At 39.7% G+C, this 13,055-nt stretch overlaps 1 protein-coding gene across 1 annotated transcript in view; it reads right to left on the bottom strand.

Annotated features, from left to right (window-relative positions):
- The window catches only part of ARHGAP10 (Rho GTPase activating protein 10), a 126,533-nt gene that overhangs the window by 3,975 nt on the left and 109,503 nt on the right, over nt 1–13,055 (bottom strand). The window contains exons 21-22 of the mRNA XM_088526548.1: nt 5,468–5,596; nt 3,929–4,020 (exon numbers count right to left, since the gene is read on the bottom strand). Of these exons, the coding sequence (XP_088382674.1) occupies nt 3,929–4,020; nt 5,468–5,596 (221 nt within the window). The remainder of the gene's footprint in view (nt 1–3,928; nt 4,021–5,467; nt 5,597–13,055) is intronic.

Below are 13,055 nucleotides of genomic sequence, written 5' to 3'. Positions count from 1 at the left end.
TGCTAACACCACAAGAGCAACGCAGAAGCCGCAGCAGGAGCAAGGAGGGCAGGGCAGCCACAAGCCGGCAGGGCGGCTAAGGGAGCGCGGCGCCGACGCGCGGCTCCTGCTGCGGCCCTGCCGCGCGGGCAGCGACCGTGGGGGCCGCATCTCTCCGGAGAGCTACCGTAACAAACCGCTTCTGGCAGTTTTCCCCACAGGTTCTCTTCTCTAAACTTGATTTAAAAATTGTGAACAGCTTTGATGAGAGTTATCTTGACAAGTTTTCAGGAAACCTTCTTGTAGAATTGCTAGCAATACTGACACAGAATTTTGTTGTGTAAACACCACTTACCACGTCTAAAACGCTTTCCCTACTGAAATTCCCATTTACTGACTTCTAAACAGTCTCTTTCAAGAACCAGAAATTTAATAACAGTGGGCTCCACGGCTGGCAAGGTGTCAATGCCAGACAGTCCGATTACTCTTTCCTTGATTATCGGGAATAACGGTTTCAACAAAAATATGCAAGTAGTGTATGTCTCGCACAATCTCAACTCATACTCTTCTTCTTCCCACACGTGCCCTTATCCAGCTGCAAAATCTTCAAGCTTTGCCTTGAACCACCTGAATGATATTGTTATGTCAACAACATTGCCTGTAGCAACTGGGAAATAAAAACATTGGCAAAGCCTAAGGTAAATTGAATGACGATAAAAAAAAATCAGTGGATAGTGTTCAGATTGCATTATTCATTTTCTTACACAATTTAATTAAATGGAAAACCTTTTTCTTTATAACTTACCAGCAGCTAGTGCCTCAGCATTTACGGACTGTGACACTTCAGTGGCAAGACTGTGGGACTTGGGGTAGCACAACGGACAGGCAACACCAAAAACACCAGAATAGGGAAGTGCTCCGATTCCTAGCAAGCTATATAAAACCTAATCTAAATGTTAGTAAATCTAACCTCATCAATTGGAGACACACTATTTTTTCTCCTTTAGATAAGGGAAATGGAGATATGAGTAAAGGTTAAACTCTTACCTCCTTCTACCAATATTACATTTAGCAGCTGTAACAACTGCAAGACTGTACTTCACTAAATGTCATTATACTGTCTCAGGCCAGAAGAACAGAAGATTCATCCAAAATAGTAAGTGATAGGAGAGAGTTACCATAATCAACACCTACGGATCAAGAGAGACAGAGCAGCAGATGAACAGGGAAGGGAAAAGAAAAAGAAAAGGAAACAAAGCAGAAGAACAGAGAGTGAAGAGGAAAAAAAAAAAAAAAAAAACCAACAGCAAGGGAACAGCAAGAGGTGAGAGACAGGATTAGAAAAGGGAGACAGGCGGGGTGGAGAGAGATGGGTAAAACCTTCCCTAATGGAAGCAGCACTTTTTAGCAGACATTAATTTAACAGTTACTTTAATGGTTGATACTAGCTGTGTGTCAACTTGATTGATGCGTTGTCACTTTGATAGTTAAGGTTATTGGTAGAGCAGCAGAATTGATGTATTATTACTTTAATTCTTCATTTGGGGGCTTTATCAGGGCATATGGGAATTTAAATTGAGTAAGTAAAGAACCTGGATTGATTCCTTGGAATCTGATTCCAGCACAGCCGCAGGGTGCCGCACGCAGGAGGAGAGCGAGGCCTCTGTGACGGCGCCGCGGAGGGCTGTGGTGCAGGGACTGCCTTGGCTTTTAATGACGAGCCGTTTCCTCACCAGCAGAGCCTATCCATGATATCACCAACCAGGAATCATTATGGAATGAGCACTAATTTATTGTGCATGCCCAGCTACTGCCTTATTACCTGCATGTCCTCCTTTTGCCTCTTAATCCACAGCCCACCTTGCACCTGAGGTGGAGAGTTCTGCAGGATATGGACAACGCTTATACAGCAACCAGGATACAACGGAATAAACCACAAATATATTTAAGAAAATGTGATTCCCCTCATTGGAGATCCATGCCATTAGGTTTCCAAAATGTAATCCATATAATCTTTTCCTTAGCTTCCGCATCTATGCATAAGGATGACACAGAAGAATAGTCTCACAGTTAAGACATTTCTGCCCACACAGTCAAGGACAATCCAACCCTCTAGCTGAAAGGCCCTGTGGGGGCTGAAAGGTACCTAAACTATAGTAGCTTTGCCATAACTTCTAGCATCTCTTGGTGCAAAAAAAGAATACCAACATTGCTGTCACGCAAATGCACAACAGAGAAGCAGCTCCTCCTTCTCCAGTTCCAAAGCACCAGGAGGGCAACCCTTGGTGCTCTGTACTACAAAAGCCCATCTTGCACCCCCACATCTACCTCCTTGCACCAGATTTTTCCTGCGCACAATTCTCTGTCTGCTGAAGATCCCTATCAGTCATGTTTTAAAAAACTTAAATTAAAATAACCTGTGTTAGAAACTTTAAAAGGAGCAATCATTTAGCTAATTTATCTTTAAAAGGTTTCCCACCTAACTTGATTCAGACGTGATTTGCCTGTCAGGCAGTTCTCTGACAGGAAACACCAAGCAGGATTTTGTAAGGTGGGTGAGGGTAGGGAGGAACCCACTGGGGACCCTAGATCACCTCAGACTGCAGAAAAGGCAGGACTGCAGACTTGCTGCTTATCTCTCTGGGAGGAGGCAGACACACTATCACATCTCTGCTGTAGAATATATGATAGCTCTGTTTTAAATTAAGTATCACAAAGAAGGGGAAAGGGATGTGCATGTCTGCGTGATCTTTGCATGTTGTAAAAAAAAAAAAAAAATTAGGAACATTTGGTTGGGGGCTGGGGGGGGAGGATGAAAAGATTTTTTTTTTTAAATGAGAAACATTTGTAGAAATATAAAACATATTTAGCCAGTTTTTTAATGCCTGTAGGTTGTTTTTTATAGCTACTTTAGACCGTGTTTTTTCTTGTTTTTGTTTTTTTCTGGATGCAAGCTGGGAATCTGTGATACTCCTCCTCTATGAGACATACAAATAAAGATTCTCTCATGTGGTATCTGAGTGACTTTGCAGTGCACGCTGTAAGTAAGTTTGGTCATGCAGAATCAAATAGCACTCTCCCCTCAGAAAGCATATACCAGATTTCTGACCTGGTAGCAAGCTGAGCAGCTGGCAATGGATGAGAAGAAACAGGCATCACTGCAGAATTTCCAGATTCTTTAGAGAGCAGAATGTCCCTTAGCACTCCCCTGCCACTATAGAGACAGAGGGACTAAAATACTGGTCTCAGTGCTCATGAGGTTCTTGAAGATGTTATTCCCAGATCGCTTTGAATCCCTCAGTCTGCACAAAGCTTGGGTGAGGACTTTGCTGAAATGAAATGTTTTCTGATTTTTTTTTTTTTTTAAATCAAGGCCTTGTAACAGACAAATGTCTTAAGGACTGCTCCTGCTATGATTTCTGCTCTCATTTTTGCAGCTTAATAAATATTCCCCTTTCTACAAGTACCTGCACATATTAAGGCACCCTTGATTAAAGGAACAAATGCTCTCTTTCCTCTCGTTGCCCATTAACCTGTCTACCTGAAATTCTGCTCGTGTGAAAGTCCTTAAACAGACTTGCTTTTGTTTAAATTAAAGCCCACGTGGAATTTTACACAGATAGATCACATTAAAAATTAGTTTCATAGGCCAAGATGTCTCTATTGCCAAAATTCGCCTTTTTGTACTGCAACACATATTTAAGCACTCTTGAAAAATCAGACCATTTGAAAGTGTCTACACATCTGAATCAAGGACATTGTCTCATGGCGCCTTAGTATACAGTAAGCAGCTTCTATATGTAGGTACCAGAAACTGTCTACGTCACAGAGTATTTGCCGTCAGCAATCTTGGCAGAATAGCAGTTAGGCTTGTATTTTTATCTGAAGCCATTTTAGGAGTTTTCTCAGTTTGTTTTCATTGCTTTATATTTACATAAGCAGTACTTACCATCTTCAAAAATTGCTCCTATCTGAAATGATAATTCAGAGCTATGTTCTGCTTCACATGGATAAACTGCTACTGCTTTTCGGCAGACAACACTGAAAAATGAAATAATGAAATACTGTTACTTTCAACTATTAATGAAGACACTTTCCACTTTCAACCCCATTTGGAGATTATTTTAAAACTTTAAACACAATCTCATAGACATTATTACAGGCTTCTAATTCATACACATGAACAAAAAGCTGAAGCTTCACAGCTTGCTGTTGGCATTTCCAAGTATCATATTCCCAAACGTTATGCACACATGATTTTACAATAAACTTAACTTTCAACTACAATTAAAATATTGCCAATTTGCTAATCAGCAATGAAATGAGACAAAGCCTACCACATTTGATTTATAGACTCATTATGTTTTGCAAAATATTTCTTCATGAATCTTGTAATTGAGGTTTCCACTATCACTTTAGAGAATTCCCTTTTGAATTAGTCTTATATTTGTTTACAATACAACATCACTGGAGCTCTGAAGATGATATTTTGTCCTAAACACAGCAAGGTTTATAAAACTTTGGGTAGTCTTTTTGAGGTGTGCTTAAGATGGGCAGCAATAAACTACAAATGTGAATTTGTCCAAAGTACTCACCTCTTCAAGTGCCATAAGCAGAAATCTTGGGATATGTATAAATACTTTTGGCACATCCTATTTAATTGTGCCTTTGCAAACTGACAGTCTGCTGCTGTCCTACGATGCTTTGTTTAGACAAAGCTCCCACTCTATTAATTTGTCTTTTGTTGAGTCTTTGCAACAAGAATTACACATAAAATATTGGGAAAGATTTTCCCTGCCCCAAGGATCTTACAGTCAAACAATGTAATTCCAGTACAGAATGTGACTGGTAGTACCAAAATTTCATTTCTCATTAAGTGTTGGGAAGGATTTATAAATATACCCAACAACTTTATTTTGCAAAGCAAGTATTACATAAGTTATAGGCAAAAGCTAAGATGGTGAAGATCTCCAAAGGAAGAAAAAGTGAAGACACTTCAAAAGGCAGATCAAAAACATGGAGTGAAGCAGGAACAGCAGAACAGAAGAAAAGCAGGCTGAAAAAGTGAAAGAAAATAATGAAATCACAGATAGAGGTAAAGTCACGGGAAAGTATGTCAGAGGCAAAAAGGCTAGGATGAGAAACTTGAATTTGCAATGGATGACTAAGAAAAAGAAAGAAACTATTTTAAAAGGCACTATATACAATATAGTAAATAATGAAAAATCACTGCAGCAGAGAGCCAAGTCTGCATTGCTTGTACCAACCAACAAGCCACTGACTCAATCAGTGCCTTCTAAGATGTTGATGAAATAAAAAATCAGTCCTGTTATTTTGTAGCCACAGAAATTGCAAGGAGGTTGCATTTCTGGAGTTGAGATAATAATTTACATATTGCAGAAGACATATATTAGCTATTAAGAAACTCGGGGGAAAAAAAAATGAGAGTCAAATAAAGAACCAACAAAAGTTGAAGTGCTTATCATACCTTTCCACTGCTCTGTCACTCGCTGTGGCAGGGTTAAGGAAGGAGAAAGAAGGTGCAGTATTTGTAGCAGCTGTGCTAGGAGATGGAGTGTTCATCCACGAGACCATCGATGAGCGACTTTGACCAGGGCTAAGGGGAAATATTTTCAAGACAGAATCAGCAGGGTAAATAAACTTCCATTTCATACCCAAATGTGCAAATCCTTGTAACTGGTTAGACCCTTAAACTAAAAAGCAAACGCATTGTTGAGCTGATTTTCTAGACATGGCCATCATATGTTTCTACATTCCCTTCTTGTGAGTGTTTCTCCTACATGCCTTACATCCTAGGCTAAGACTACTTACCTGAAATGTATGACACAACTTACAAAAAGACAAAATTCCACATTCCTTATCTAATAAAGACAGATACAATGAAACTGCACCTCGCAGGCTATTATTTGAGCTGCCACTTTGCTTTTACAAGTTTTGACGAATCTATTTAAAAATCTTCTTGCTGCTGTACTAAGGTATGTAAGACAGGAGAATTTAGAAAGAGGCTGAAGCTAGTACTACATTGGGATCACGGCATTGGCTCTGGAGTGAGACCTGATTCACATACTGCGTAGATATTGCCTCAGTGGTTGCTCTCATGAATGCACCAATTAAATGCATATTAAATTAATGTGTGAACCTGTAGCTGCTACAAGAGAAGAATATATAGTATCCAGAAGTAAATCTTTCACCAATTATTGAAAAATGTACACAAAGTCCTTACCGACACCAGCAATATTCCTAATGCTACACCTTAAAGAATTAAAATGTCCCAACATGTGAAGGTTTGCTTTCACTGCACAGGCAAAACAGCAAATAATTCAAACATTTAATATCAACCCATCTTGGAATAAAGGAGCTGAACTTCAAGCAGTTACCAAACAGAAACAGAATTAAAACTCTTAACAGATGAATCATCAATCTGAAGTATCAACTTTCCACCAAAACATTTATCAATTTGACTTATTCCAAGATTGGGCTTTGGAAAACCTGCAAAGTACCACCAAAACCTAGAAATATATATAGCTGATTTTCATCTTTCCTTGCACTGGGATGTTTAATTACTTTTTAAAGGAATGAATTGTTATTGTTTGTTCATATCACTTAGTTTACAAACAAATACAAATTCTCCAAACTAATTTTGATAGCCACTGCGTCTTACAATCATTTTAGCCATTACATAGTTCTGCAGACATTTATTTTGACTTTTAATTTTTAAATTTAGTACATAATAAAATGGTGAACGGTACATTCCTTTTTTAACAAGACAATATTTTTACTTTGGATTTGTGTCAGGCTGCATTTGGATGAAAACTGGAATTCAAAATGTAGAAAAACAGTATTTTAAAGTCAATTCCACTAATAAAATGAAACTTAAATGTGCTGGAATCATAACTAAATGGATTTATCAAAACATGCTCTGCTTTTAAAACTAACAGATTTACCAAATAAAGGATATAGTCTGAACAAAACTGAACAAAAAGCAGTTTGTGCTGAATAGAACCACATTTCAGTGCTTAACTTTGGGAGGTGGACATCTGGACTGCTTAGCCAGTTTAGACTCTTTCACTACAAAATTATTTACATCTTCTAATACAAGGACCTAAGTTTTTTGTTTTTGTGTTTTCTGAGGGGTTTTCTTTCCTTTTGCTTGAAATTCTCATTTTCTTCCCATATTTGAAAAAATTTCCTTAAGTAAGGCAAAAACCTTCAGATGGAAACTGACTTCAGATGAGAACAAAACAAAATCCAAAAAGTGAATACCAGCTTGCTCTCTATCCTAAGTACTGAAGAATACCGAGGATAAAAAAGTTGCAGTCGCATGCATAATGCTCGACTGGACTATTTCTCCTTCATTCTGCACATATTCTATATGTGTCTAATTAATTTTAATTCAATAAATTAATTCAATAAATTAAGTAATCTTCTTAAGACTTTTTCTTCCCCTCAGAAAACCCAAAACAACAAAAAACATACAAAGAATTTTAAAATGTATCCTTCTTACATAGATTAAACTACTATACTTAAAACAGTCCTGACATTTAAAGAGATTAACTTCCCTGTGCTTTTGTTTATTTATTTTGACTGGTGTCAGGCTGTTTCTAAAACCTGTAAAAACTATAGAAAATGCAAAAAAAAAAAAGATATTCTGAATATAATGCCAAAATAATATTAAAATGCAGCTAATTCAAATCAATCATGGTTCAAAATGTCTCCTCTAGTGTAGAGCTCAGATTTGGGATTTTTTGGCTTTCAACAAATAAATACTGAAAACTTTACGGATTAAATATTCCACTAAAACATGCATTGTATTTATTAGCCATTGCAACGTATATGATCAGCTCTACCACAACAAACACTGTACATCTGCAAGACACAGAATTACTGTTGTCAAAACACAACTTGGAACACGGTGCAGAAGATGACCTCTGAGCCGGGAAAGCCGCCTTTCCGAAGGACACTCCGAAAGCAACAGTCCGTTTCGCTTTGAGGCTTGGAGGGAGAAAAGGGAAGAAAGGTGTGCAGATAAAGGAACGGTGCATGAAATACAATATCCAGATCCATATCATGGCATGCTTATTTCTCATGCTACACAGACTCCACACCTCTATCACCTAGTAAGAGTGCATCGGCCTTTAGCAGGCAGCATTATATAACATTATGTAAAAACGGGCAAATTCTCAAAGAACTTTGAGCGCCTCCCAGAGCTCTGGTGGGAAAACCCTTCTGAACTGCAGGTATGTGGAGCTCTGGGCTCGTCGCTTGCTGCTTCCCTAAGCACCTCTGTGCTGGCGCAGAAGCCCTGCCGCCTGCTCCTGAATTTGGCTTGCGATTATAGATGCACAGATCACCATCAAGGATCTAGTAGGGAAAAAGTCTTTCAATAGCAATAGTTCCACCATGTTAAGGAAAAAAAAAAAAAAGGCATTTAACAGGTTTAAATATTAAGTACCTTCTAGAAATTATTTATTTATTTATTTACTGTACTTGGCTATCTCAGGAACAGCTTAATTTTATTATTAAAACAGAAGTTTTTATTCAGTAGGGAAAAACAGTTACAGTGTTGTTGTGGGTAGGCAACATACTGTAGGACTTTTATTTTTTACTCTTCAAAAGATTGTTGCGATAGCCAGGTTACCTTGCTACAAAGGTTCACAAGTTTTGTTTACCAAGAGTATGATAAATTAGAGAGTACCGTATGTCTTATCATATAGCATCGTGACTTATAGAAGGTATGTTGAAGAAATGCAATTCTCCTAAGGGCTAAAATGAAGGCAATGTATTTCCTGTGGGGAGGAAAAAAAATCAACTGCCTGACACAGCCATCTCTCTTTTGGAAGAAATGCTATTGTCTGGAAGTGAATGTTGGGAGAAGGGAGGAGGGGGAACAGCCTTACTGAAAATAAGCTAGAGATTTTGTGCTGATATTCAGAAACAAACTCCTGAAAACAAGATTTTATTGGATGTTTATCTGGCTGGTTCCTAAGGTAACACAGCTCTAAAGAGCAGCCTCTTATCTTGAGAGCAAGCAAGAGACTGTGAAAAGAATCTATGCTGCAACTCTTAAGAGAAAAGGTTTGTTTCAGAGAGGGTTTGGCAGCTCCAGCACTGTCATATCACAACGGCTGACTGACACAAGCTCAATGGAAATGTTCTTAAAAGGTTTAATTATAATATGACATAATATAGCAAAAGGTATCGGCTACTTGTGATTCAGTCTGCAATCCAGTACTCCCCCCACCAGCAGACAACAACCTCCGTGCACGCTAAAACTTGTGCGCCTTGGCGATGGTGGGGAGCAGGAAAATGCACACAAAAATCTAGACGTTGTCACTGCTGCTGCGAAGCGGGGAACAAGACTAAGGGGCAGAACCTCCTGGCCCACAGCCCTTCTGAAAAGGGCCCCCACCCAGAATATTTAAAGTATTTAATGCACAAAAAGTGCACTTGAATCTCATTTATACGAAACGCTGGAACAGAGGGTTTATTAAACTTGGCTAGTGAAGTTTCAGCAAAGCAGCTCGCGTGTTAGTGCGATGATCTTCCACGCCAGTCTGTATGGCTGATGCGGGCATCCACAGCAGCTTTCCCAACATACAGCACCTTTAAAACGGTAACTCAGACAAAACAAAAAATGAGGTAGGTTCCTCTGTAAGTGGATGGGAAAGTGCTGTTCCTTTTGGAAACACTGAGGAGGCCATGTTCCCTGGAACCACACAAAGAAAAGAAAAAGAAAAAAAAAAAGAGGCTGCTTCCCCAGCCATCCCCTGCTCTGAGCACCGGGACCACTTCCTCCCCTGCTTACACAGGGCTGCTGCTGTCAAGAACCTACCTCTGTCTAGCCCATTGGGAGACAAGGCAATGGCAAAGCCCCTTTTGTATGAGCCATATGACTAAGTTATATTATGCTGCTTTCAATGGAATTGCAAAAGGAGGGCTAATGCTGTGCTTGCATAACAAAAGCATCCACAAAAGAAATGCCTGCTTCAGGAAACCCACTCTCAGACTGCTGAATCACCCAAGAGGTGGCAGCTGAAACAAAAACAAACTGCAAAATAAGCATAGCCAGCAAGGAGCACTGCTACATACCCGGACTGTGGTTTTTAAAGCTTTGAAAGCAGCTTCTCTATTAAAAAAAAAAAAAGACGACATCAGATATTATAAAAAGTTTTCAAGACACTGAAACTGAAGTCACTCATAATTTATGTAAAACCGCATATTCACACCACTGCAAGAAACTACAGAAAGAACTTTTTTCAAGTTTCAGGCAGACTCTAGATGTAGTCTACAGACGTAACAGATTATGGATCTAAGTAGGCTGATGGGAATTGTTCAGCAGTCAGACAAAACGAGCAACTATCCCCAAGACGTTTGCTGTGTCCAGTGCTGCCCTCCTGTGTCATCTGATGCAACATCAGCTGGCTCACTGAGAATTAGAACATCCTGAGATTTCATGAGCTATGATTAGCTTCTACACAACCTGGTCACCAGCACCTGGAAGGTGGTGCGGCACAGCTCTCAGCACCCTTCTGAAAGGCTTCATTGGGAATAAAGATGAACTATGTCCACAATGTATATCAAGCTGTACATCAACATCAAACTGTATATAAGAACATCTTAGTGTTTGGAGACCCAATAAAGAAGAACTGCAAGGGGTCTGACTCCTGAGAAGTCATTTACATCGGTGTTTCTCTTTTTCCTCTAGGCTTTGAGTACTTTCAGTATCTGGACTGGCAGGTCTGTATCATATATGCTGCTATGCTCCTACTATGCTTCTATTGTGGGATCGAGTATGAAAATTATAAATACTACCATCTTGAGCCCCTCAAATCTATCTGCTTTAGTAAGTCATGTGTCCCCTCTCACACATTTTTGCACTCTCGGTGAAGAGGCTTAAGGGGCAGGATACATTCCATTTCCTCCAGTTGTAAAATTCAGAAGTCTTAGAGAAGGAAAGGGGAGGAGGTGAGGTGTACACATGTGGGTATCATCATCTTATCCTGTGGCATGACTCCATCCAGAACAACCATCGGACGTCATCAAGTTGTTGCGTCCAGCTCAATCGCAGCCCCAAAGACCTCACGAGTTCAGATCCCAAAGATGAGCTGAGGAACAAGGCACTTGTTTTCACAGCCTGAATGAAGAGAAGACAGTGCAGATTCTGCAGGGACTTGCCAGCCAAAAGGAAGAATGTGACCCAATTCTGAATACCCAGTACTGGGAGGGGTAACCCCCTGGGGAAAGCACTCGCTAAGCTCTGCAGATAAGCTCTGGCCATAGGGCATTATACTGTAAGCAGAAAAGCTCTCATGACAAGGGACCAGTTAAGTAATAAATCTTTCCTTATCAGAAAATGATCTTCAAAAAGATTAATTATAACAAATACTGAGTCTAGGGAATACAAAGCGTTCAGCTTCTTTGGTTCATTCTGAGGGCAAGTGAAAACAGACATAAGACAGACCACAGTGTTTTAGGACATGACTTGTATTCCACCTTTTAAAGAATCAGTCATCTTGACAAGGGTAACCCCTGCTATTGCAGCAGAGGTGAGCTGCCATTACAGCCAGGACGCTGGGAAGAAAGAACTGCCTAAAGAAGACCTCATATTGACAACTGTTCTAGCCCACCATCCTGATGCCTCTAGGTGAAACTAGTTGGTTCCTTCTCAGAAATACTGGAATTAGTGTAGTGAGCTTGAGCGTGTGAATTTAGACAAGTCAATATTCTCAACTTCATTATTAGTTACCGTCTTCCTTCCCTCTTCATATTTAATAGGAAGTGGCAGCTTTACAATCCTTTCTGCTATGACTAGAGGAAAGGAGCTCTGCAATTGCAGGGCCTGCAGGGCAGCTACCTCCTGGCAAAGCAGAAGCAGCTTCATGATGAGAGCAGACAGGCAAGTATCAAACTGGGGAGCAAGAAAGTCTAACACCCAACCTAGAACAAAAAAGGTTACACTTCCGTCAACAATTTATAAGTGAAATTCAAAAGTGAATTACATCAATTTATAAGTGAATTATATCACTTCATGCCTGATATTGCATCTTTTGCATTACCAGTTATTCCACATTAATGAAAACTTCACTCTCATTTTATAAACTCCAACTTACACTGTATATTTACTTGTTTAGATATATTTCTTAGATACACCCATACACACACACATACATATCTAGTTTAGATATCACTATATGTATATATTGTTTGCATGTGTAAAGTGATAAAATACTGATTGAAACTCAAATGATCTATCACTGGCTTTCAACTGCATGTAAAAGTGAAGACTGACTGTTCTTCCACAGGCCAATAGCACTTTAAGAGCAACGTATGAGCCCTTCCAAGATGATCAACATTATCACAACAGTTTGGGGACTGTTTAGAAAAGCCAGTCAACTTCATACTATTGGAAATCCTGAACTCCTCTTTGGAAACTATGCATTTTGAGTGCCTAGAATTTGAGGAGAGGTTACAGCATAGCAATCAAATTCCATCTCGCTGCCAACCAGGAGGGCAGAAAGTGGTGTTGAAGCCACATTCTGCAGCAGGCCTTTTACAAAAAGTGGCAGATTTGTTTATTTACTTTTCAGGCAAATGTAACAGGAAAACAAACGAACAAAACCCCAAAACAAAAAAGCGTGGAGGCCCGGGTAGGGCCATGACATTAAACCAGAGGATTAATGTCACTGCATTAGCTGCTTCACACTAGCACTCTGTGAAGACCCATCTATGCCGTGATGTGGCACTATAAGGTGCTTCTCTTAAAAAGGAATACCATAACACTCTATGTGGTTCAACTACAACTTGAACAAAGAGAACTAATCAAGCTGCTGTGTAATCTTCACCAAAAATGTGTTAGAAACAAAGAACCAAACATCATCATCCCACAACGCAAATCTAGCCACATGCCAGCCACATGCTTGGAGACGTGAGAAAGAGTAGCAAGAGCCAAGGAAGTGCCTTAAGCAAACACTGCTGAGTGCTTCACAACACCACTCCACAGCCCACGCTGCATTAAGTGCGTCCACACAAACGTCGGGCCTCCTCTGCTTTTAAAG

The sequence above is a fragment of the Tinamus guttatus genome, unplaced genomic scaffold, assembly GCF_059628265.1.
Source record: "Tinamus guttatus ecotype Peru unplaced genomic scaffold, ASM5962826v1 Tinamus_guttatus_pri_ptg000247l, whole genome shotgun sequence".
Taxonomy (NCBI): Eukaryota; Metazoa; Chordata; class Aves; order Tinamiformes; family Tinamidae; genus Tinamus; species Tinamus guttatus.
Note: the sequence above shows the minus strand (reverse complement) of the source record. Positions and strands in the feature narration are given on the sequence as shown.